We start from the raw sequence: 26,663 nt of genomic DNA, 5'->3' as shown, positions 1-26,663 counted from the left end.
AAATCGTCCTGAATCCACAGGAGGTAGAAGAGAAGTAGGAATTTTACCGGAAATACGTCAGATCATTCAGAATGGCGTCTTGCGAGTCTTTTTTTTTTATTTAAATTATCAAGATTTACAAACAAACATGGCTGCATAACATTCGTTTCTTCATAATATAACACATAAAAGATATAGCCTGAGGGAGCAGCTCTTAATACAAACAGGAATTATATATGCATTCTTAGAAAGAAATTAAACAAATGTAAATAAATTAAATTAAAATCTAAGAAAATTACAACATGACATAAGGGGAGAGTTCTGTTATAGTTCAGCTATTAACCTTAGTGGGGAAGTCTTGCGAGCAGCTGCTCTACAAGGAAACGTAGATTTTATGGTGTTGCTACTATCAGAAAAAAGGGAGATGGAATGTTCGCCCACTGCATGCCTCAAAACGTGGAGATGTAGAATGCATCGCTCCTGTGAAGCAGATGTGTGTGATGGACGGGGAAATGCATTTCGAACTATTCTTTGTTGATTTAATACATTTTAGAGACGCGCCTTTGCTCGCCTGAAATGACGACGAGAGTAGGCGGCTGCAGTAAGGGGAGGAGTCATAAAACAGCTTGTAACTCGGACACTCCCCGAATCCCGCTTTTTGTGTTCCTGTAAACGAGAGAAATGGAAGACATCACGTTTGCGTTTTTTTTAACGCGGACGAAGTAGATGCAATTGAAATAACCCTATTTTTACATGACGATGAAGAAAAATAATTTATTATTTAAATAATTAAAAGTTGCTTTAAAGGCACACTGCCCTAATAACAATGTTTGTCTTTTTGCTAGGAACGTCCCTAGAATTCGTAATTTTGTTGAAGTGGTAAATTTGTACAGTCCTTCTGACTTTCAAAGTCATTTCAGACTTTCTATAAGGCATGTGGAGGTATGTAGCCTACATTGTGTAAGAAGCATGCAACACTTCATGTTAAGATGCTGTACAGTGTAATATAATATAATTATATGTTTGCATGTAGCATTTGTTTTGATGGAGTGGCTTATTTATTTCCTGGAATAATATTGTTGAATAAAAAAATGTACACAAACATAAAATACAATAACGTAAAAATTACAACAAATAGAACTTAAACAAGTCATAAATAAAACGAAACAAACTAAATGAAGCACATGCCCTAATTAGGCTACTTATAACTTAAAACATCCCTTTATAGTATACGATTTTACCAAGGTGTTTTCATTATCACATATAAATAAAAATATAAAAACTACGATAAATTGTGAACTTCTTAAAAACCAGCGGACATGCTTAGCCAATGAGCATTAAGCTGTTTCGTCAGCAAGTCGTTTCCCATCATGCTTTTGATCGGCCCAGTCGGTGGAGAGCAACTGCGCTCGACTGACACACGTCAGCATGACATCATAGCAAGGCGGGCGTAACTCGGACACATTTCTTACCGGCATGCATCTCGCGCTGATCACCGGTTGTCGGTTCTGCGCAGAATTTAGCCATCAGAAAACGATTCTAGTGTCAGAATAGGGTTGTTGCTAGAAAGGATACAGCTACGGCCGGAAATGGTGCAAAATCTGGGCATATAATTACAATAAATTACATTAGCTAACCCTTACATCTACCCCAACACTAAACCTTACCTTAAAATAATAAAAATATGGACTATTGTGACAAAAAATATGCTGTATTAAAGTGCGCATGCCCAGGGAAGTTAACTGTATCCTTTCTAGTCAAAACCGTCAGAATACCTAAGTAAAAACGATCGCAACTTCCGGTTCATGGGGACTTTAAGCTTAAATAATTTAATTCCCATTTTCCTAAATTCATTCTAACGGCCTTCGGAAAAGTTTTGATAGCGCTTCAACGCGATTGGCGGCCGCTCTTTTGACGTCCCAGCACGACACACACGGAAGACTCGGGAATTTGCGGCATTAATCAAAATAATCAAAACTTACTCATCCTATTAAAAGTAAAAAAGAAAAGAAAGGAAATTGAAGAAAAAGTGCTAACAAATGTGAGAAATGAACTTGAAAACAGTTAGAGTAGATGATCCACCGCTGGGGGCGCTAAAGCTTCAAGATCATGCATTGGTAATACTGCGAAGAAGACGAACGCGGAAGCTTTGATATAGTGACTGCGATCCATTTTCTATCTAATATATATTATTTTTGCATCTGATCTGAAATGTGTGCTGGTTGTGTGCAGAAACAATATCCCGACAGGGTGAGTTAGTTATCATATGTTACTGACACATCATGTCCGAATCCGTCTATAGCATGCTATGTACTCCTTAAGTGGCCTTTATTTGTAAGTGCGAACGTTACGCATATTGTTTCCAGTTTAGTTTTCAACCAACAGCACGTTTAAAAGTAACTTACTGCATGTAGATTCGGTCCCAGGCTTATTATGTCCTCATTCGCTAAATATCTTGTGTAGGTAACCATGCTTTGTTACATAGGTTTATCCTATATGTTACCAAGGGCGATGTAATCATAAATTATAGAAATGAAGAACATTCATTTAAAAAATTGAGAAGCAGTATTTCTGCTTGTCATAATATCTTAAATGTTTTTTTGTCATGTGTTATGTTTGCAGGGTAATACATGTCTGGAGAATGGTTCATATCTTATGAATTTTCTTGGCTGTGCCAACTGTCACCAGAGAGATTTTGTGCTGATCAGTGATAAGACTATGGTGAATGAAGACGAGGAGGAGATTGTTACCTACCTGCGTGAGTAATGTCATAGTAAAGAGCGCAAAATTAATTTAAATTGGCAGGTACACGAATAAGATTTCTTTTTCACAGATATGTGCAAGAACTGTGACCATGTTATAGCCAGACATGAATACACCTTTACTGTGGTGGATGACTATCAGGTAAGAATAGAAATAATGCAATACAATCAACTTCACAACTGTACTTGGCCCATTATAATTATGATCAGACTAATCATACTTAGTTTTTTCTATAAATTGTAGAACTGCTGTACTAGATAGTGGGAAATTTTTAATTTAATGATGTTTTTTTACAGGAATACACAATGTTGTGTATGTTGTGTGGAAAAGCGGAGGATTCCATCAGCGTTCTGCCAGACGATCCCAGACAAACAGCCCCCCTGTTCTAGAGTGTTTGAACTGAAGCTAAAACAGGGAATTGCCTTCATAGTAAAGAGCATGTGATGCATGTTTTGAGGGACATATGCTTAGCACTGGAGAACAGCGTACGTGTTATGTCTAACTCCGGGAGTATATATTACAGAGTGCATTGTTCTTTGCTTCAACTTGTTCCTAGTGGTATCTAGGTACACCGTGTTTCTGAGGGAAGATGAGCTTGAGAGGTCATTCACAAATATTACATTTAATTAGAATCCACTGTTTCTTAAGTATGTGTTCATCACAAGATCATCCATTGTCATGATCTTTCTCTCGTTAACCTGATTTGTGGAAACTGCCAGATTAGGTCTGAGTGGGATAGCAGATTGTTACAAAGCAGATTAACATCCCCATCTCATCACTTTGTGGCACAAGAGAAAATAGATAAACAAAAAATCATATTTGAATTAGTCAGATAACATACTTAAAATTGTGTGACTGAGAATAAGCGCATCAGATTTTCCTGTTTTTAATGAAATGTACACGAAAGTACATTGTATTGTGTCCTGCTGTATTTCTATGCAACAATAAAATAATTTTGTATGGTTTTTCTAAAAAAATGTGTTGCATTGATGACATACTGCCATATCAACCTCAAGGGCATCTGGTACTAAAGAGTACTCATTTATTCCATTAATATGAATACATATACATTCCAACATAGTGACATGTTTTGCATGATTGAAAAATACAGTACATGAAGCATGATGTGGAGTTTCTTAATATATTTATATCTATATACAGTCTAAGTTATGTACAATTCATAAAATGCACGCCATCATAACATTGTTATGTGTCTATACTGATGCGTTTGAAGTAAATGTACTTCCAGACAAACCAGAACCAAACAACTAATCTAGTGGAAAAGCACACAATGAATTCTAAATTGTGTTAATGAGCAAGTACCCACAATCCTTTTCCCTGTACATCTTCATGGGCCTTGTACTCATCAGACTGAAGTCCCAAAAACCGCAAACCATCTTGTCATAGACAGCCAATCTATCACACAGATCACATCTTGCAGATGTTTTCAAGTACTATGTTAATGGGATTATAGTGTTGTGGATTAAGAGTTCCTTGCTCTGTTTAAGGGTTCCTTGTTTCACTGTCAGTACATTTCTTATTGTTGTTATGACTTTATACAGTGACTGTGTTAGTATGATATAACAGGCATGGAGGAGATTATACTTGGCAATTGCAAGGTTGCTGACCCTTAACGTGATGGCAAATTCACTCAGTAGCAAGTAATAAAGCTACATTGTCAGGTACAGTTAACACATCCAATAAATAAATAAATACATTCTATAGATGATACAGTTTAAAGTACATACATTCCCTGAAATACATATATACACATGCTTGCTTGGACCATATGTATCTATACATAATTGATATTATTTGTATAGATAGCTATCGACCGAAATGTGGAATTAAAATTTGACTTAATTGTGACAAATTATTATAAAACAAAATTATAAAATGTAGTAAAAAAAATGTAAGGCTAGAGTTGGATATGCTGCACCCACAAATCCTGAAACGTGCATCTGTTTGAAAGAGTACAATGAGTTACTGTAAGACTCATTGACAACACTCACTTGTAGTGACCGCAAATTGTTTAAATGTAACAAAAACGACAGATCTCATACTTTACAAATAAAACATGGAAAAATGATTATTTGGCACAAACCATATGTAGTGTAAAAAATAAATTAAAATGATCCTAAAGAAATGCAATGCAATGGCTTACTTTTGTGGGTGAAAGTTACAGTTGATAATATTTGATTAAATGACAAAAACATAATGCTTTCAAGTAATTACAACCAATATCACAGGTTCAACTGCCGAATACCTGTTTGTATTCCCTCTCTGTCAAAACAACGCTTGTAAAAAAGCTACAGTTCATCAGGCTTAATATTGACCTTAAAAGCTACTTGAAATCACATTTCTTTCACCATCAGGTGCATGTTTTTCTCTTTATTTGCTAATTTTGGCTGTGGCTTTGCTCTCAAGACTTCCAGCTCTGACTCTGCCGCAATGCCCTGACCCATGATGCAGTCGCAAGTCACTGATTCTGGGAGGCGGGGAGGCTGAACAGCTACTTGGTGACTGGCTCTGACCGCCCTCAAAGTGGGAAGGGGAGGAGCTTAGCGAGCGCTGAAGAGAAGAGGAGGTGGCTTGTTGGTAACGAGAGGAGGAGCTGACGGCCATGCCACCTCGCTCCTGCATAAGCTGAGTGAGGTTGTCCAGAAGATCTGCGTCGCCGGTGCTGCTAGCCCGAATGCGGTAGCGTCTACGTCTGGTACAGAGAATAACCCATTAACACACACTGTTATCGGTTAAGCTAGCTGGGTTTCAATAATAAATCAATCAATCAATCATCTATCACGTCCAATGGGACAGCTAACAGTAAAAAATTCTCTCACCTGTTTTCGCTACCTGTGCGAAGGGGTGGTTTTCCTGGTGGCGGCCGAGGAATGAATCGAGTAGATAGCTGTTCCGGCACAAGAGTGGGGCTAATGGGTCTCGGAATCTTACTCCTGCTTGACAAAGGGCCTGAAGAAGACGATAACGACAGTGGCTCCTCCCCTTGCCAGTCAGACCCCCGGGAGCTGGCGGGGAAGGTGAACTTGTCGCGGAGCATAGCCGAGGGGAAGTGCTCGCACGAAAATGAAAAGGAAGGGGAAAGCGGAGCCGGAAAACCCCTGCGGGTGGGAGAGTCCAGGTCACGGACCGGTATGCGACTGGCTCGGGGGGAGAGATCACGAGGGGATGACGGAACCGCATCAACACTGTGTCCAGTTGTCTCTACCTGGTTAGGGGTTGAAGAAGGTCCTCCATTAGGACAGCCAGAGTCACTCTCCACATCCTTCTCAGAGGCCTTAACAGATGCAAAGTTTTCATCTGCAAGAATGTGGCTTTTAGCCGGCACGTGGTTGTGCTCTTTTTCTGTGGGGCATGACAGGTTGTCAAGCTTAGATTCATCTATCTTCTGCGGAGGCTGGACGGACTGTAGCACAGCATTGAATGACTGTAACGGAAACAGTATTAGAGACAAGGCATTATAAATGGAGCTCTGCAGGGAAAATAGAATTTTTTCATGCTAGTCCTTTTCCTAGGCGTATGATATTTCCCCAGAGGCCATATTTTGGCTGTGTTTAGAGCTTTGTGTCAGATTCACTCTGTCCACTGATGTTTTTGATATAGTGTAATATGTAATTCGCTGCTGCTGGCCAAAATCCAACACAGTGATACTGAATGCAACCACTGAAATGCACCCATAAACAATCACTGCTTACTGCTTTACTGTTTGTCACACAAAGAACTCTGATGACATCATTTACAGTGTAGTGTCCTTAGAATGTTAACTGAAAGTTGCAGATTTTTAGGCAAGACACTTACCTGCTCAAGATGAGTCCTGTTGTGGTGGACCATCGATGCAGGCTGGATTGTGGGCAATCTTCTCAATCCAGACAGCCCAGATAGTCCGGTTACGCCAGGCAAACCAGGCAAGCCCTGTAACCGGGAGAACGGAGGTCCAGTGTGGCATGCACCTGCCTGGAACTCTCCGCCCAGGCTACTGGTGTGCTGGGGCAGAGGGTCAGACCAGGTGCGAGGAAGGGCAAGAGGGCTGCAGGAGCGTGGGGAGATCCCTGAGCGTTCTTCCTCATCAGGTTTAGATCCAGCTGAACCGCTTCCGCCTTCAAGCTCCACAAGGACCCACTCCTGAGAGTCACCCTCTTGGGGGACCGGGCTGAGGTTGACGGCCACGTAACCGCTGCTGGCTGCCCCTTCCTCGTCCTCCAAGGAGCCCTGCTCAACCCGACACACAGCCCTGTCCTGGGGCAGGCAGCCCCGTTGCTTCCCTAAACTACACAATGAAAAGAGGTGAAGTCTTAAAACTGACAATTGACATTTATAATAAACACAAGAGAGTGTTTTATACTGACTAGGCTTCTAAGAAGCGTTCAATGGTGGGTTTAGGCTCAGGGGTCAATCTTTTGTCCAGTCCCATGCTCTGGCTGTGCCGCATCCGTCTAAGCAAAGGAGCCACGCGGTCAATGAGCAAAGTCTCAGAGCGCACCCGTCTGGGAGACCCCTGGATGGACCCACTGTTGGGGCTCTGGTTGCCCTCTTTGCTTCGCTCCTCCTCGCTAGCCACCTGAATCAGACACGCAAAAAACTCATGAGCATCTCTAGCAGTCACCCCATCTGAATAATTTTTTTCTTTTTCCATTACCTTTCTGATCAGCGGCTGAACATGGTTGAGGTTTCGATCGCGGCTGTGCTCCACATCCTCCCATATCTCTGTTTCCTGCGCAGGCTGAGTTGGGATGGGCGTGCAATTATCAGCCTCGCTGAGGCGCTCACCTTGAAGGACGTCCTCTGTGTTCTCACGCTGCAGATCACCTGGGATCACTGAGGCATTGGCCATACTAGGGGGGAATGAAAGTCGACCGTTTATTAAACAGTTCACAAATTGGTAGAAATATGAATTCTGTGTGTTGTGCTGTAGCGGTTGGAGATCTACCCCATGTATGCAGGTGTGAGACGGGTCAGCTGCTGGGCAGTGGTTGCCAGGGTTCCAACATTAAGTGTGTCATCTGAATCTGTTCTCTCCCAGTCATAGGAGTCGTTTTCCACCACATTACAGCTCTTCATACTGTTGTCAAAGACTGACATAAGGAGCTGCAGCACACAAATAATAGTGTGTTGTTATTTTATAATATTATTTATACATACTGTATATGCACCTAAAGACCATGTCATTAGATTCATATTAGATTATGCTCACACATAAAAAATACATGTGTTAAAAGCATAAGTAGTACCTGATAATCTGGTTTTGTGTAGTAGTCCAGATTGGAGATATGATCAAGGAAAACACTAAACTCATCTGGGAGGTGCTTGAGCATGAGGCGATGATTGTAAGTCTCCTTCATATTTCCCACCTGTTCCTATTATTACAGCAAAAACCCAAATGAGATCAGTTCACTTAAGCAAACACCAGCCAAACTCGTATACATGGAATGTTATGACTGGAGCAGAACGTACTTTGTCCTTGACTTTTCTCCAGGGTAGCTGGCCCACCATGAACTCCACAAGCATATAGAATAAAGACCACAGATCATCGTGTCGACCCATTTCCTAAACAAAGGAAGCATGATAGACTATTTAGTTAAGTACCACACGAATGAGCATTATAATCCATGTAAAGGATGCTCAACTGCCCAAAAATATGAAAAGAGTGATTTATAAATTACCTTGTTCTTGTGGGCATTAACTGAAGCATAACGGACGGTGCCTCTGAACCCTGCCACTGGGCGTGGCTAAAAAAATTAAACATCATCACACTATTGCAATAGCATTCTTGGGGTTTTATAAATATAACTTTAAAAACATTTGAAGATTTCTGTCTTTTCAAAAATCATGTTTTTTTATTGTGCATTCCCATTAATATAAATCAAACTACAGTAAGTTTGTTTTCATTTAAGCCATAATTACTCAAAAAATACAGCCAAGTAACAAAAAGAAAACACAAGAAAAACATGATAACATAATAAAAACATGATTTTTTTTACAATTTATAAAAACAGAGTTATCTTATTTTGTAACCAAACTCTTAATTTGCAATTACTCACTGGACGAACTTCTTGACTTGAATTTGTAAACTGGCGTGCCAAACCAAAATCGAGCATGTAACAGGTTCGGCACGTGCTGGCTAGCCGACCCATTGCGAAGTTGGACTATTTGAAAAACAAAGGTTAGATCTCAGCCAGATTATTTTATTAGGCAAAATAAACAACCTAATAGAATCCCTGAGAACACATTAATTATTATCCAAGTTAAAAGCGCCCATTTGTGAGAGAGCACACTCAGTGTCTCATCAACAGAGCAGTCTTACCGGTTTGATGTCTCTGTGTAGGAAGCCCACAGAGTGGATGCTCTCGATGGCTTCTAAAATTTGTCTGCCCAGCCTGAGTGTGGTGGACACGGTGAACGTGCCGTGAGCCATGGTGCGTCGAAGGTCTGCCAAATTTCTTCCCTTTGGTTCAATGTTAAGAGTCAAGCATCACGTCAGATTGTTTTGTTCTTATGAATTCTGTTCGATTGTTCCGAAAATAATTAATAATCAGGTCCCCTACCTGAAGCTCCATTACCACGTAATTGAACCTGTCATTGCGGCCACACCCGACAAATCGGCAAACATGGTCTTTACCTGAGACATCAAATAATTTATGTATTTTAGATCAATCCAGTCTGACTGTAGAATTTTAGTTACACTTAATGAAAAAACTTGGTCAGGTAAGACTATGTCTTAATGTTCCAAAAAATCAACAACTTCTTATCACTCTCAGAAAGAAAAGAATAAAAGTGTTGTTGTGCCGTTACCCTGAAGCCTTTTCAGAACCGCTACTTCCATCTTCAGGACCTGTTTGGGTTGCTGTGCAGACTCCACTTTCAAAGCCACACTGACCTGGTTCACCTGGTCCAAGACTTCATAAATCTCACCAAAACCACCCCCGCCAATCTTCTTCAGCTAGACAACAAAGCAAACTTGAATGAATGACATCCTCATAATTCTTTTATAGCCCATCACAGCACAGATGTTCCATGACAGTTCTGAGCAAACATTAAATAATTCCTTTCAAACTGGTCTGAAACTTTTTCCAAATGCTGTGTCATGTGATTAACTGTCATCAAGCTGTATCATTTTTGTGCTGATGTCAGCACTTACAGTGTATCGGATGACAAGCCAAAAAAATGTATGTGAAACTAAATGTGAAATCATTAGAATTCACTGATACACACCCTTTGATACTTACTGTGCTTTTTCCCCAGGTGCCCAATTAGCCTAATTCACAATTCTGTGTCTCTTTTAAGGAACTCACCACTCTCCATCGCTCCCGCACCATGCTCCCCACGGCCAAAATATCAGTCTGCTCTCCTGTTCCACTCATCCTGATGCTCCAGAGTGGACCGAGCGCACTCAGAGATGCTCCACACCTCACATCAGTGGGCCTGGTCCCTCACTGAAGACCAAAGGTAGAGAATTCAATTAAAGTTTCTTTAGCTAAATAGGTAGAGAGCGTTATGTTAGCATACAGTATGTGCCCAAAAAACACATACTGACAACACAAAAATGTGCTGTATTTTACTTTGGATAAAAGTGTCTGTCAAATGTATAAATAAAATGTTAATAATAAACTGGATAATTCATGAAATTTAATCTGCCAGGATCATGGGTTCGATCCCAGGGGATTGCACATAGTCAGAAACAAATGTATAGCATTTAAATGTACTTGTAAAATATCAATAATAACTGGCAGTAGAATTTACTGAACTCATGTGTTAATGTTTCAAACTATGACAAACTATAATAATGAAACCCACATTTTATAAAGTGAATGTACTGGTGGGCTCTATATAAACTAAAGGCACCCTGCCTGAATCTGACCGGGGCTGAGGATGTCCTTCGAGCTGAATAAGCAAGATAAGAACCCAGCCTGATTCTTTTTGACTGTCACAGCTAGACTGCAGGGAAAAATTGATGGAGCTAAATACAGTCAAATCCTTATGGAACAGGCTTAGTGTAGGCCTGAAATAAAGATTACAATTCACCTGATCTGCAAGACAGTGACTCAAACATAACATCTTGTATAATCCACATCACAAGACTTCAAAAGAGCTACAAAATATATGTTTTATTTAGTAATGTGACAGAAGACCTGTTTATATTGGAAAACCCTAATAAGTTCTAAACAGAAATGATGCACTTAGGGAAAACGTTGCAGCCCAAATGCAATAATATATAAGTTACCAATTTACAGACATTTTACAACACACAAGAACGGTTTTACTAAAAAAACAGTATTAACAGAATATAATCAAATAACAAATCAATTTCGTCTAAAAAAATGTTTTATTATGGTCTGAAACATAAATGAATGATTTATGAACCTTGCAATGCAGTGCCTCAGCAAAACTGCTGCAAAGATGCGGTCCTGTTATAAGGTTTAAATCTCTTTGTCATACAATCTCTAGTAAACTAACAATATCAGCATTTTTTTTCTCCAGCCTGACTACAATAGTCCAAACCTACTACAATAACATGCAGGACTGTTCATGATATAATGGAGTTCATTTGAGGACGGCCTATAACAATTGTCTTTATCAGCTTGGATGTTTACAGCAATCTGTTCTAGATATTTTAGGTCAACAACCCCAAGCTATGCTGAATCAAAGAGCCGCTTCCTACATCTTGGTTAAGGCTTACTCTGTCCTTTCCGCATCCAGTGATACACAGGAAAGATGTTTTGGAGGACACAGGCTAAAGCTAAAGCATCAACCGGACCAAAAACACTGAATGAAATAGCGCATTGAAGCCATAACGCGCGAGCTGCTTAGACAACCCGAACAACATAGATGTAACTTAATGTAAATAAAAGGTTGCGCGGTTAATGTTACTCTTCCAAAAACAACGTAGCAACCCAATGTTGTGACAGCTGTAATCCCGCTAATGATGCGGACTAGCACGCCGCTTGTTCACGTTCCCGGTGTGTATATTACCTCTCTCTGCGCCCGAGGTGCGAGCTGTTTCCAAAGACTTTAAAATGCCGCTTTCGGTTTCACAGGCCATGGTGATAGGAAATGTTGCACATAATAATCCCATATCGTTTTCAGGCACAAAGTATAGATTGAAACGCGCGTTGTCTATCGCAGTCTCAGCGGTAGCGGCGGCTAGATGACTGCGCGTGTGTACCGATGTGTGACGTCATGCTCTGTGAAATGTTTTTCCATTACAAAAATCGTTTGGAAGAAAACAAATAATAATACAAAAAAAGGAAATAAAGGCCAGAATTTGTCTTTTAATTACGTATCTGATCTTAGGATCAAACGTTAATTTACATATTAATTACACTGAAAATCAAATATAAATTATTTGTTTTACAGCTAATCTTTGTTGTGCTTGACTGATATTTTACGTCAATTTTAAAGTAAAAAAACACAGCCATAACATAACAAAAAACACAACACTGTCATATCTTCATTGTGGCATTAATAAAGTAAAAACTACTCAGAAACAGGCGGTGGTCTTTGTTACACATGTATAATAAAATGAATGACATACATGCATTACATGTAATTTCTTTTAGAACTAACATTTAGTAAAAACAGTCTTTCCACATCCATGAAATGTAACAAAATAATGCATGCATAAATGCTTTTAAAGAGAATGTGTGAGAAATTTACAGAATTAAAAAACTTTTTTGTGATTCTTCATATCTTACCATGTAAAAATGAAACATGGTATTTTTAAATGTGCATTTGTTAATTTTCAACAAATAAAACAATCCACAAACGAGGATGTCAGTACACAAAAATAAAAATAATAGGGCATGTACTTCCAACAGCAGCAAATCATATGAAAAGCTAATGGTTTCTAAAACAAATAAAAAATAAAACTGATTAAAAACTAAATTAAATACCACATTCTGTTCTGAGTCAGTATAATTGTAATAAAAATATTAACATCCCTTTTTAAAAGTAATGATTTGACTGTAAATCCATTTTTAAAATCTAAGCATCACTTATTTTTACAGTTAAAAGACACCCTGAAAATGCGTTAATAATAAGTAGTGGTATGGTAAAGGGCTTTGGTTCCCATGACATCTCAGGGTTGTTTAAAAATATACCAAAATGTGATTGACTCATGCTGTTCCTGCCATCTGATTTGACAGAGAAAGACTAATTACTACGATTCACTTCATTGTTGTGCGTAAAATAGGTTAAGACAGAGCAAACCGCAAAGGCCCCCACTGTCTTAACACACAAGGCCAACATTTCTTCACTGTCCAGTATTAGCTGTCCTCTCTACCAAGAAGTCCCTCTCTTTCTGTCGCATCCTCCTCTTCTGCTCTCTGCGGTCCAGAGCAGCATGTCAGCTTGGCAATCAAAGGCTTGTGGAGTCCATTGTACAGCGCCGTACCCACAAGAAGAATAATGAAGCCCAGGATCTGCAGGCCGAGGAATTTCTCCCAACCGAGCGCCAAACTTACAACCCATATGACTAGAGTACGCAGACTGTCCAGCACCATGCGTGTGGTGGCGCTAATCTCCTTGGTGACGCTGATGCCCGCAAAATTGAAGAAGGCGATGCTCACAGTGTTGCCCAGCAGTGCTAACAAGATGAGAGGCTTGTGGCCAATCTGACAGAAAGCATCCAGCGCGTCCTCGAGGACCTGACGTGGGTTATCGGCAAAATTGCCAACGTGGATATAGAACATCGGAATGAGGAGGAGAGAGAGGATAACAAATCCAAAAAAACCTGATGGAAAGAGACAGAATGAATAAATGTAAAATATCAAATTAACATTTGAACTTTATAATTTAAAATTCTAGTTTTTGGAATGTTTTTCTATGTTTTCTCTTAACTTGATTTACCATAATTTGTGACTATTACCATTCAGCATCAATAGACTTGGATCAAAATGGTCCCTGGCTAATAACACATTATATGACAAATGATTAAAATGACTTTACCCTCAGTCCCAACAGCCTTTAGGGGATGTACATTGTGTTTGTAAACAAACTTCTCCTCCAGGACCATCTGGACTGCCACAATAATCTGTGCCATGATGATCAAAAGATCTCCTATAACACAAAGATCAAATAACATTGAGCCCTATCAGATTGTAAGAAACAATCAAGCAACAAAGAAAAAACAATACTGTGATAAACAAATCATGTCTGAGATGACAGGGTTTGAAATGACAAGTTCACTTCTTTATTATCCTCAATCTGATTGTCTTATTTCCCCAAAGTTTGTTTTGAACAACCACATGATTAAAAACATTTAGCACTCATTACCTGTGATGACTTCACTGAGCTTGTGACTGTCATCTCCATGGCCGCTCACAAAGTCAGCCAGTCCAACCACCACCAGACCAAGGATCGTGACTAGGATCCCAATCCACTGGCTGGGCTCCAGTCGTCGTCCTAAAAATGATACGGACAGAAGTCCGGTGAAGATGATCACAGCTCCTCTCAACATCTGGAAACTGGATGCGCTGGTCATGTTAAGAGCTAGACACACAAAGAAAGAGGAGAGTTTTATAACAACCCAACAATGGAACTTCCTACACATGCCATCAATGTATAGACTATCAACAAAACAACATACTGTGCTTTGTGGGTTTACTCACCAATATACATGATAGACGTCCCTATCATGTCACAAAGGGCAGGGGGGAGAAATAGGAGGGGGTTGAAACTTTGGCCTGGGTCCATAGAGGGTTCAGGTCTGCGTCGATCATAACAAATGAGGATGTGGAACACCACCAGGCAGGACAGCTCTCCTAGAAACATTCCTACAGCCTGGAGGGGTGATTTTTTTTTGAATTAGCCAAACAAATGAGGATATTCGTGAGTATGGAAGAGCATAGGCAGAGAAAGGGAAAAGTAACATGAAGTGAAGGAAACTGAGTGAGTCAAAACTAGTTCTCTATAGGCGAAGATGTTATATAGACATATTCTCAGTTCTCTGTTCTTTTTTTCAGAACTTCAGACTAAATGTGCTGAGAGGGAAGTTTGACATGAACTGTGTATCGTTGCCTTGGAAAGAACAGATACAAATAATTACCTGTACAAAGGGGTGTGAGAAGGTATGTTTTGGAGAACCATTACATCCAGGTGCAGAGAACATATCAGCCCATCTAGGATATTAAACAGATATCTGTTATTAATGTTTATAATAACACAACTTTACTAAAAATGTAAAAACATTTGGTTCTGTTTTTTATATAAAATCTCTGTCTTTCAGTTGGAAGTAACAAGTAACTGACCGTTTGTGCAATAATTCATTTTTACAGCCGAGTTAAAGCATGACTGACATAAGGAGAGATAATATGACTATAAACACTGTAATATCACATCTCTTGTTCAAATTTGATGCCAAAATATGTCATACACTATCATTCATGTCAGATTATGAGCAGATATGATATTAAATGTGATATCACATTTCCTCTGTCTAGAGAGAAAGCTTGGGTATAAGACACAAAGTGTCTCATGTCTTACAGGGATAATGTACTTTGAAACATTTGTGGCGGTTTTCTTGTCTTGATGGAGAACATGACTTGATGCCTACTGCAAATTGCTAAATGTCACAATCTCGACTGACTAACGGTCATACGTATTTTTGTGGCAAAATTGCTGATGGTGCACCTCTAGCACGTCACGACTTGTCAGATAATCACAATTGCACTTGAGTCAAGTCTTGTCATCTGTTCTACACATATACATTTGAGAATACACTACAAGACTTTTAAAATATGAACAGATTTCTTTTTAAACTAGACATCATAAACTTGCAGACTTTTTCAAAGTTTCCGAAAGAAACATTAACTAATCAAATCTGCAGACTGTCACAGACTTTCTGCAACAAGTCCAGACTGACAGTCTCGTAGTGTATTTTAGCCTTAAAGAAGAGAGCATATATATGTGCCTGCCTTACAAACATACAAAAACAGGCAAAAAGCACATGTAAACAAAACCAATATATAGCGAGAAGGCTTACTTCGCGGATAGTGTGTTAAGAGAGCCCGTGGTGAGCATCAGACCGGCGAGAAAGAGCTGATATTTTGTCCAAGCCATGGTGAGTGTTGGACAGGGTGATCGTGAACATCAGACGCTTCAGATGTCTTGAGTTTTGTTTTGTTTCTCTCTCTCTCTCTCTCTCTCTCTCTCTCTCTCTGTGTCTCTGTGACGACTTCAGCTAATCTGTTGAGCCTGTATGCAAATCACATGACAGCGACCACGTGACGCTATCAGCTGACGCTATTATTTTCCGCAGATTTTCATCTCTAAAGTGCGAAGATACTTTGTCCTAATATGACATATGAATCGGATAAGCAATAAAGCCTTATGTTAAAGAACTGGAGCAGCAATTATTTTAAAATAGTATTGATATAAAACAACAATGAATGACAGTATATTGCAAATAAGGAAATAAACATCACTGAATGTGGCACAAACAGTGAATTTTGTAGATACTGTTCTTTACACCCACCACATTTTTTTCTTGTAGTAGAGCTAAAAAATAAATAAAATACTACAATATTGAATAGACTTTATCTTGGTATAAACACGTGGCTTCAATGAGGTAATAACACAACTGCACGTTATTTGTCGTGTAAAGATTGTTGCGGCTTTAAATCAGCTTGTATTTTAGACTTTATAGGGGCGGTTTCCCCGACAGGGCTTAAATCTAGTCCCAGTCTAATTTAAATGTTAGAGGTGTCTTGATCGAACAATTAAAATTGACATATCTTAAAATCTATAGTGTGTTTTTGTAAATTGACTTAAATATTGTATTTAACTAAAAGGTAAAGTCCTGGTTTAAACTCATCCATGTCCGGAAAAGCGCCCCCTCATGTGTTGCCCGAAATTACAGAAAGCCCAGATTTGTATTTTGTGTGTGATTTTTTTTTTTTTGATCGAATATTACTACACCGACAACGCATCCTGTAATAGTGAAACTGGGATGTTATTACTGTATAAAATGGCACCTCTATCTCATACGTTATCAATAATTCAATATTACACATTCCAGCAGTGCGCAAGAACTTCCTTCATCCAATCACAAGTTGCGCATTTGCGCCTTCTGTCGCCTCGCCTTCAATCTGAAACACGCCGATTGGCTGCGCGGCGCCAAGTATTGTTTTGATAAATAACTTTAATGGATTGACTTTTTTTCGAGAGGATCCGCGAACTTTAGAGGGTCTGCAAACAGCATCAGCAAATCTCCGCTTAAACGGTAGAATACGAACGGAAACTAATTTGGCTGACTACATTTGGAGTTCATATCCGTCTAGATACAAAAGTTGTCAAATCTGTCAGTCTTCGTATAGAAAGGCCTTTGGGTGATTACAACATGCAATTTGCTTATACAATTGGACGTATTCAGTTCGCGCATCTACGTCTTGGCGTTTACGACAGGCAGTTCGCAGTGTGTAGATATGATCGTACACGCTGTTGACTTTGCCCAGGGTTGGATCTTTTACAAACAACTGACTGCTGTCATCTGAACTTGAACAGTAAAGAAAACGTCAGAACTACACTGCAACAGGGTAAGAACTCTACAGTCTGTTTTCATAACACCGACCGTTCAAGACACGTTAAAGAGCAAAGATCACAGAAGTGCAAGATTACTCCGTTTACAAATAGGGAAGTGCGGAAGGTGATTTGCTTGTGCAACATTGCTTATACATGTACGTATTTTGTTGCTGTAACTACTTTTTCATCGTTGACAAGAGTCTGGTTTGGGAGGGGTCATCAATGGATCGAAAAGTAGTTCTGCTTGTTCTCTCTCTCCTGCACGCACTCCCCTTCTCTTTCTCCCTTTCCCTCTTCACTTCCTGTAATTCTTGTTGTCTTGCATTGCACTTTTCATGCCCCTCCCGTGCTGTCTGCCGTGGCCTTCTGCATTTGTGTGTATGTGAGGTTTCCTGGTTGTAGATCTCTATAGCCATGCACAGAGCATGGAGTGTATAGTGTGCGGATAGTGTCTTGTCATTTTTGCAAGATTATGCATAACTTCATTTTAGGAATATAATAAAAATATTCTTTGAAATAAATGAACAATGGCCGCACTAATGTACATTATGGCTGATTGATTACCATTTGTATTGCCATTGTGTTACTACATATATTTTAAGGTTAAACTATTTATTGCAGGAAGACAACAAAAATTGAGGTTACTATGGTTTTACTATAAATACCATTAAAATGTGGTTACTGTAGTAAAGCAAATGTTAATTATCGTAAGAGAGTAGTTGACTAAATATACAGTGTGTCCTGTGGTGCGACTGCACACATTTATAAAAAACTAACAATGAATAAGAATCTTTCTTATGCTGTTTTATATTATAGATATAAATATATTATATAGTATTAGCAGTTTGTTTTCTAAATTATTGCTATGTCACACCATGACACATGTAGGGAAAATTTGTCAACTTCCCACGTGTGGTTTAAAGTTTGGTTGCCAGATATTTAAAACAAATATATTTTTTTCACCTCTGATTTTCGAAAACAATTAAGACAGCGGTTATATAAAGTGAAATTCTCATTGTGATATAGATCTAAATAAAAATCTTTATTTCCTTTGTAAACCATTTCCTTTGACTGAGGGATGACTGGGTTTTTTAATATTTACACCACCTTCAAATTGCAGTTTAAAAGCAAGAGGAGATGAGAGGGGAGGGGAGCATCCCGACCACATAAAATCCTACATGTGCCCTGCTCAAATCTTTTACATCCAGAAACGTTCCCACCCAACCCTTCATTCAGAAGTAGTGATTGACCATATTGTCATGTTTTTTTGTTGTTCTGTAGTGTCCCAGCATTGCCATGAGTCTCTCACCACATCAGAGGGGAACCATAAACAGTATAAGCAAGCAGAAAGTTGAAGCCATGAATGAATCAATGCAACATTCGGGAGAAATGTTTTACAATGTGGGAGCTCCTGGCCTGGAGCAAACTCAGAACACTCCAGGGTGCGTGGTGGATTCCAGCCCTGAGGTCCAAGGCTCTAACGTTTTCAAATCTGATAAAGGATATCAGGTCCGAGGACATTTTCAGCAGGCTGGATCGGTCAAGTGGGTGCATCAGGATCCGGTGCAGACCTCAGCCTGGTTTCAGGGCCTTCCAAACATGACCAAGTGGACGCCAAACTTTGGCCCTTCTCTTAGTGGTATGGATGACCCTAGATCTTTTCACAAGGCGGGTCATGAGATGGAGGCTTTAAAGTTAGAAAAGCTTTCCCCGGCATCTTCGCAGTCTTACCCAGAAACCTCACAAGTTCCCGGGCAGGAGTGGGATCATCACTCAATGGCAGCAATGCACCATGCTCAGTTTCAGGCCCTACAACAGGGCCACAGGCCTGCAGAACTCCAATATCCACTTCAAGGCATGCATCACGACATGCCGGACCCCACTCTGCAACCCTTCCAATTGGCATTTGGAAATACCAAGCAACCCCAGGCACCTGACTTCCATCAAGTTTACCAAGGCAACAATGCATCTTTAAATATGAATTACGTAGAGAAACCAAAAACACAACAGCAAGTGTTGCAGTTGCAACAGCAGCAGCATCAGCTGCATCACCAGCATCAGATGCAGCAAATGCATATGCGTCAGTTCCAACAACAGCAACACCAAATTCAGCAGCAGCGACGGCTGCAACACATTCAACAGCAATACCAACAGCAGCAGAAAATGCAGGAACAGATGCAGCAACAGATGCAGCTGCAGCAGCACACACAAGGGCTTCATCAAGCAGAATCTATACCATCGCAAGAAACCCAGCAAGGCAAACAACAGACTGAGAGTGCTCAGGGGAATATCGAATCGAGTCCATTATCTCATCAGACCCCGCTTACTGTCTCTCAAACTCCTGCACCACAGCATCAAATTCCTCAGGCATCCAATTTCCCGGATTCTGGTCCTGTAAAGACAATTCCAGAACCGCAGGAGGCCCAAAGCAAACGTCAGGTCCTCCCTCGCCGCTCGCGCCGCTTATCCAAAGATAGTGTCAGTCCGGAAGAAAACCAGACATCTAGGGACAGTGTTTCTGCCCCAAATGGAGGAGTGGCCGGAGTCCGGGACCCTGCAGTGGGGGTTATCAAAAGCATCCAAAGACGGCGGAGAGCCTCAAAAGAGATCAACCTGGAGACGTTAGCGCAAAAGGCCTCAGAGATGGAGTTTTTACCAGCACGAGTGAGTGTGTGAGATTATTCTGGATGTCTATGTATAAAGTCCTTATATAAGATGACTGAGGACTTTTTACTACTGAAAATTCTCTGTCTATAAAATATATTTTACTAGACATTTTATTCATTTTAGACATTGGAAGAGGATTTTAAAGTACCAAGTCAAAATTTTATCTTAAGGTTCTTAGAAAACCCTATTTTATTTTATTAATTTGGCTCTCACCATATACAAATAAAAAAGTTGAATATATTCAGTATTAAAAAAAAAAAATATTCATACGTTACATAACCATTCAATTGTAGCCATGAAAATATGGGTTTGAAGTTTTTAAAATTATATACAATTAACATATTTTATTTATTTATTGTTTCATTCTTGACACCATTCCAGCATCTAAGGCTACATTTATGGCGAGAACTAGTCAATTTATACACAAGTCTGTTCTATTCACAAATTGATCCTACATATTTTAGCAAATAACCTAAATCTTATATCAACTGCTTTGGTTTCCTAAGTTGTTTTGTTGTTTAAAGCACCTTATGAAACAACACACAATTTAAAACGTCCACTGCTGGTTCTATAATCAAGCAGAACCAACTTTTATTATCGGATCAAACCATAAAATACAAAATTGGCTCACAGCAGTGTTTGCCCTATGGCTACCCTGGTCATATACTGTGTAGCACAGTTGAATTATTTAGCACTGAAAAGCAGTCTGGTAAGATGCTGCATGTCCACACACCTACACATTCCACACTCTGTACAAATCTATTCAGTTGAACTTGGGAGCGGCCTGTTTGCTAACACGCATCAGATCCAGGCCTTGCACAAAAAAGCGTATGGTATGAATTCACTCTTCAAAATATTTCTCTTAGGATATTTGTAAGAAAATAATATTTTATGTAAAGGAATGTAAAGGTGCTTTAAGTTAATGGTGTTCATCGTGTCTGCAGGTTTCTTGTGCAAAGTTACGTTTGTATGTTACACAATAGCAACCAATCTACAATGCTTGTGAAATGACTGGCGAGAAACTATTGTTATAATCATATATAGAATTAGAGTGTTGTAAGAAAACGATTAAAATTACAAGGCACAAGAAACATCAACATAAATAATATTTTTAGGTATATAAAAAAATCTCCAAACCTTTTTATTACATGTCGGTGTTATACATTTTGTCTCTTTATCTTCTGTTAATAGAGTGAGGAGAATGCCCCTGCTAGACCAGCTGGTATGGTCCCCCTTGTCATGCCAGTCTCTGTGCCCGTTTCTAAAGGCCAAGCTCAGATGGAAGGCCCTGACACCTTTGCACACCCGGATGATGTGCGACATCCCTCCGAGACTCCTGAACCACAGAACCAGCCTGAGCGTAAACCTTCGGTTATCGTAGCACGCCGACATTCATTAAAGAACTCTGGTTTAGAGAACTTCATCCAGGTGCACAAGTAATCTGAAATGGTTCTCAAATGATTTACATGCTTTTGTTTAAATTATTAAAGATGAATGAACTTTCTGTCACTTGTATTGGATTTAGGGCAAGGGGGAAGAAGACAAATCCAGGCGTCGCCCGCGGCCGGAGCCCCTGGTCATACCTCCTCCCAAACCATTCACTTTCATCGCCCCTTCTGTCTACTCCAGCATCACCCCCTATCAAAGCAACCTGCGCTCCCCAGTTCGTCTGCCTGAGCATGCGAGCATCATCCCCCCGTACACTCCTCCGCCTATTCTTTCACCTGTGCGTGAAGGTTCTGGGCTCTACTTTTCTGCCGTCCTGTCTTCCATGGCAGCGGGCAGCCAGATCCTGCCACCCCCACAGACACCCCGAAGTGCCGCAAGAAGTTTGCTGCGTTCAAGTGAGTTTCACGTTTCTTTTAGATTGAAATTTTTTATTTTTGTTATTCACTTTTTATTAAAAGTCCTTAATACCTGGTTAAGATCAGGAGTTTCAAGACAATCTCATTGGAAATTATAACTATTAATATAAATGTTTACAATCTTATTTGTGCATTTTAGTAGAATTTGCTTTAACACCATTGTTATTTAGTTTAGGAGGTGGGGTTAGGGGAGGGGCTTCAGTGTTTCATTATTTCTAATAGTCATGCATTTTTTTATATAATTCACATAGTAAAAATTTGTACAAAGTAGCTACCTTGTAAAATAGTTACTTCCAGTGAGATCAGGTTGGGACTTCTGCAGTTTTTTTTTTTTCTTTCAACATGTTTTTCTCTTTTGATGACTTTAAACATTGTATTCCAGTTAGCTCCGATATCACTCCTCCTGCACCCCAGCTTATTGGAGAAGCAACGCCTGTCAGCCTTGAACCGTGAGCACTGACTTCTTTAAAAAAAACTGTTTACAAAATCACTGTCCACTTTTTTTGTATCTTGGCTAATGCTGCTTTTTTTTCTCTTTTGTTTTTAGTCGCATTAACATCGGTTCTCGGTATCAAGCTGAGATTCCAGAACTACAGGATCAGACCATCTCCCAAAATGACCAACACAAAGCCACTTTGGTTTGGCTTCCATTATCAGAGACTGATTCTACACCCTCCCTGGATGCTAGAGGTAAATTGCTTTGACCATCCTTGATGTTTGTGTCCCAAACTGAATGTAGCTGTGTTGCAGCTGAAAAAACTCAGACAGCCACTTTTTTATGATGGGACCTCTTAAGAAAAACAATTTCAGACTCTCAATGCACCATAACATCATGTCTTGTGTATGTTGCTGTTGTGAAAAAATATGTTGCTGAACTGTTTGAGGCAGTGAAGGATGCATCTATGCTTAAGGAAATTAAAGGAACAGTTCTCCCAAAAATGTTAATTCTGTCATCATTTGCTCACCCTTAAGTTGTTCCAGATCTGTATATATTTCATATAGATGATATATTGAAGAATAGTAGTTACCAAACAATTCTTGCCCACCATTGACTACCATAGTGAAAACTGCTTTATTAATGTATTTGTTCTGTTGAACTCAAAAGAAGGTGCATTCCAAGGTATAATTAATACATTTAAACTACTTTTAAAAAGTATTATACAAAAATGCTCAAGTAAGTTTTACCAAAAACATTTACAGATTTGAAACAACTTGGTAAACTGTCCCTTTGAGGCATTTGAGTGGACGGGATGTGACATAAACATTAACTTCAGACGTGCCTCGACACAGACCATCTCATCCCAATCCTTGTTGTTTTCCAGTTGATGACCTGATGAATCTGGTGTGCTCCAGTGTCCTGTCTGGAGGAGGAACCAACACAGAACTAGCCATGCACTGTCTGCATGAGTGCAGGGGTGATGTCATGGTGAGCACAGCTCTCTGATACTGCTACAGACGTTTTCATCTTAGCAACATAAACAAACGTTACTGCGCATGCGCACTTTTGTGACCCCAACTGAACTTCCGGTACACATTCACAAACAATAGAGTGCCTGTAGGCTATTTCTGTTAACAATTTAAAGAAACCACGAATAACCGTTTCTTGCCTAAACTTATCCATCCAATATTTTGAATTTAGACTGCGATACCAAGCTCAACAGCTAGATGTCATTGTACCATACGGTTTCTTTAAATGCGTCAAAACTTAATTTTAAAACTAAAGCTAATACAAATGAATGTAAACATAAATTAAATAAAATATAAATAGTTATATATAGCCAATGCAAACCGGAAATTGACTGGGGGTCAGTCACGCAACAGTCTATACACGAGTATCATAAAGGTCATAGTATGGTTTCATGTTCATTGGTATAAAATAAATTACATTTATTTGAGGTTTTGTAAGTTTGTGATTGATAGTTGTTCTTAAAGTGCATTATTTTACGGAGACAGAGAAACCACAAATGTATCTGTGTCCTTGTAGGCAACACTAGAGATGATGTTGATGGAGAATCCTGTCTTCTCAGTAAACCACCATTTGGGCAATTACCGCTATGCAGGTAAAAAATCATTTAAAACAGAACTTGCAAAACTTTTTAGGATACTGTATGCTGTTGATAGACAAGTATCTATAGTCATGAGTGTTTTATTTAGTGATTGTTATGTTGAAGGTTATCTGTAATGCTTTATAGCGGGTAGAAAGAGATTCATGTGTGTTAAATTTCACCAGGGTCAGACTATTGGACTGTGGACGAAAAACAATACTTCAACAAGGGAATTTCTGCTTACAGGAAAGATTTCTTCTTGGTGCAGAAGCTGGTAGGCAGCTTGCCTTTTTTCTTAAATGCTCTTACAATTAAAAATCAGCCCCTGCCCCCTTGCTTTCATGGGCTTATGTCTCCTTCTAGTTAACAAAAATCTTATTCAAATAATTTAAATATTATGTATTTGAGATTATTTAAATTAAGATTACATTTGACAAAACTGGTCAATGTTTCAAGAAACTTAAATTCAGTAAGAGGCGTCCTTTTTTGTGTTTGGCCCATATTCTTTGCGGAGGAAAATGGGAGAGAAAAATAAAAAAGGATCAATGCACAATGTAATGGACCTGACAGCAAAACTGCAGTTCAGCCAGTGTCAAAAAAAGAGAGTTGGAAATGGCCATGAAAATCTTGTATTTCAAATTATATTTATTAAAAAAATGGTTGATATTAAAAATTGAGCCTGATGGTTAATTTTTTCAGAGAAAGACTTGTTATGAGATCACAAAAATAATCACTATTCCTCCCCAAAGTGTTAAGTACTGTTATTTAGAAAATGATTGACGTTCATCCTAAATAACATGTTTGTTTTGGCAGGTGAGGAGTAAGACAGTGGCACAATGTGTGGAGTTTTACTACACCTATAAGAAACAAGTGAAGGTTGCTCGCAATGGGTCTCTTATATACGGACCTTTAGACCCAGAGGAGAGGGTTCCTTTGGTAAAGGCTTTTATTGCTTACTGTTTGTAAATATTTGTTCAAAAGGTGTTAAGACTTCTATGTGAACTTCTGTGTTAACTCCCACATTTTAGACCCCATTGTATTTATAATGAAATTTAAAAAAATATATATGTACAAAAATAACACTTGATTGATAGTTTAAATTCAAAGATGTGTATTATCTGTCTGTTATTTTTTTCTAAAACAGATCAAACAAGAACAGCAGGAGGAAGGAATTCATAATAGACAACAGGTGGCAAAACAAGACAATGCGAACGACAGTTCAAAAGATGTGTCTAAAACACATGAGAATGTGAGTATTAAATGACCAAATAACCAGGTAATGACTTAAGAACCATAACCAAATAACCATGTAAATGTGTTTCAATTATTCTCTTTACACCTTCGTCCAGCAGAGGACAGACTCACCTCACGAGGAGCAGAAGAACAGCTGTGTGGAGGACAATTCTGGCCTGAAGCCAGCGGTTCAACCCGCCTTTAAGACTCCTTCCCCTGCACCTCAGAAACCTGACAGCGCAGGGAAGAAGAGCAGAGCCTCCACTGTCAACAAAAGTCAGGGAGAGCCAGAAGGTATTTTCCCGTGCAAGAAGTGCACTAGGTGAGTGAGCTTGAATTTCTGCTATTGAAAGTTTGTCTGTGTTCCCTGTAATACGCTCTAATGTGTTTTACGTGTCTGTAGGGTGTTTTCTAAAGTAAAGAGCCGCAGTGCTCACATGAAGAGTCATTCCGAGCAGGAGAAGAAGGCTGCAGCACTGCGCCAGAGAGAGGAAGAGGAGCGGGCGGCAGCTACACTGAGACAGAAGGCACTGGAGGCACAGGCAGAAGGAGTGCAGGGAGAGAGCAGTGGAGCTGAGGAGAGCTCTATAGAGCCCGAGGATGAGCAGGATGAAGATTGGCACTGAGAGTTTTTACCTTTGTGCTGCTAGCAGATTGACTTTAGTTTTGTAACATTTGCATCTCCCTTTTTACACTCATGAGCTGGGAGGATGTTCGGAAAGATGGTGGTGTCAGAAATGCCCGACTTGTTTTATGTTTTGATTCTGTTGTATAAGTTGCAAGAAAAAATATTTTTATACCAAAAATGTTCCTATGGTATATAGTTTTAAATTTCACTCTTATTTAATGATTATAAGCAAGGAAGGATGTTAGTCTGATATTGTTTAAAGGAGTTTAAACCACTTTAAAGGACAATATAACCATAAAACTAATTTCTACATTTTGGCTATTTGTTGGTGAACTTTTCCAGAAATGAATATTCCTTCGGTTTTGATATGGAACAAAAACTGTTTTTGTATGCTTAAAGATTGTATTTTTATAACTTTATGTATTGCACATATTAAACAAATAATCAAGGAAACAAAGCAAACATTCTGCCATGGACACTGAAATTCTCTGAAATACTTTATGTGGATTGAATGTATATAATGCAGAATATATATATGTTGTGTATATTATACTGTGTACAATATGTTGTATTGATCACAATGTGTGTGCTTGTGTTTATATTCAGTACTCTAAATATATAATAATGTGTATTTATTCTTTAAATGCACTTAAAGGGATTGGACAATTTAGAATAAGAGATTTTTATTGAAACTTGCATCCATAATTCAGTATATCAGACAATCACATTTTTTTATTCACAATTGTCTGTACAACACAAACCAGTTTTCACAAATATGATATTTTTTTACACTTTGGTGACTAGTGTGAGCATGCTTTGTGTTTGCTGTATTTTTTGTACATGTCTGCCAAATAAAGACAAACTTCCAATTTAACCCTTTTTTCTTGTATTATTTAACATAATAACATAAATGTGTATCACATGACATACATTAAAAGAGAAAAATATTTT

The 26,663-nt window shown here is 39.1% G+C and overlaps 4 protein-coding genes across 5 annotated transcripts; 2 read left to right on the top strand and 2 right to left on the bottom strand.

The window, feature by feature from the left end:
- The first annotated feature begins 1,414 nt into the window (after window positions 1-1,414).
- Window positions 1,415-3,728, top strand: churc1 (churchill domain containing 1). The gene is made up of 4 exons (XM_056764361.1): window positions 1,415-2,229; window positions 2,602-2,737; window positions 2,813-2,883; window positions 3,039-3,728. Exons 1-4 carry the CDS (start codon window positions 2,191-2,193, stop codon window positions 3,129-3,131), a joined length of 339 nt encoding a protein of 112 aa, XP_056620339.1. The 5' UTR covers window positions 1,415-2,190; the 3' UTR covers window positions 3,132-3,728.
- Window positions 3,729-3,869: 141 nt separating this feature from the next.
- On the bottom strand, window positions 3,870-11,902 carry ttbk2b (tau tubulin kinase 2b). Its single transcript, XM_056764359.1, has 15 exons — window positions 11,728-11,902; window positions 10,050-10,190; window positions 9,550-9,697; window positions 9,303-9,376; window positions 9,062-9,202; window positions 8,799-8,903; window positions 8,421-8,486; window positions 8,212-8,304; window positions 7,989-8,114; window positions 7,688-7,845; window positions 7,397-7,592; window positions 7,107-7,318; window positions 6,559-7,027; window positions 5,583-6,187; window positions 3,870-5,455 (listed from the first exon to the last, which is right to left on the bottom strand). The coding sequence occupies exons 2-15, from the start codon at window positions 10,116-10,118 to the stop codon at window positions 5,134-5,136; spliced, it is 2,784 nt and encodes a 927-aa protein (XP_056620337.1). The 5' UTR covers window positions 10,119-10,190; window positions 11,728-11,902; the 3' UTR covers window positions 3,870-5,133.
- Window positions 11,903-12,006: 104 nt separating this feature from the next.
- On the bottom strand, window positions 12,007-15,947 carry slc35f6 (solute carrier family 35 member F6). Its single transcript, XM_056764360.1, has 6 exons — window positions 15,737-15,947; window positions 14,801-14,873; window positions 14,364-14,535; window positions 14,029-14,244; window positions 13,702-13,812; window positions 12,007-13,486 (listed from the first exon to the last, which is right to left on the bottom strand). The coding sequence occupies exons 1-6, from the start codon at window positions 15,811-15,813 to the stop codon at window positions 13,020-13,022; spliced, it is 1,116 nt and encodes a 371-aa protein (XP_056620338.1). The 5' UTR covers window positions 15,814-15,947; the 3' UTR covers window positions 12,007-13,019.
- An 865-nt stretch (window positions 15,948-16,812) lies between these two features.
- Window positions 16,813-26,586, top strand: mideasa (mitotic deacetylase associated SANT domain protein a). Of its 2 annotated transcripts, none has more exons than XM_056765055.1 (13): window positions 16,813-17,288; window positions 18,556-19,938; window positions 21,133-21,369; window positions 21,467-21,785; window positions 22,189-22,255; window positions 22,354-22,496; window positions 23,129-23,232; window positions 23,791-23,866; window positions 24,037-24,125; window positions 24,665-24,787; window positions 24,996-25,100; window positions 25,204-25,406; window positions 25,488-26,586. In XM_056765055.1, exons 2-13 carry the CDS (start codon window positions 18,571-18,573, stop codon window positions 25,708-25,710), a joined length of 3,057 nt encoding a protein of 1,018 aa, XP_056621033.1. In that variant the 5' UTR covers window positions 16,813-17,288; window positions 18,556-18,570; the 3' UTR covers window positions 25,711-26,586. The 2 variants fall into 2 exon arrangements, with proteins under 2 accessions (XP_056621033.1, XP_056621032.1); XM_056765054.1 differs by having other exon boundaries at window positions 25,201-25,406.
- Window positions 26,587-26,663: the final 77 nt, after the last annotated feature.

Source organism: Triplophysa dalaica, chromosome 13 (genome assembly GCF_015846415.1).
Source record: "Triplophysa dalaica isolate WHDGS20190420 chromosome 13, ASM1584641v1, whole genome shotgun sequence".
Lineage (NCBI taxonomy): Eukaryota > Metazoa > Chordata > Actinopteri > Cypriniformes > Nemacheilidae > Triplophysa > Triplophysa dalaica.
This window is presented reverse-complemented; position numbering and strand designations above follow the sequence as displayed.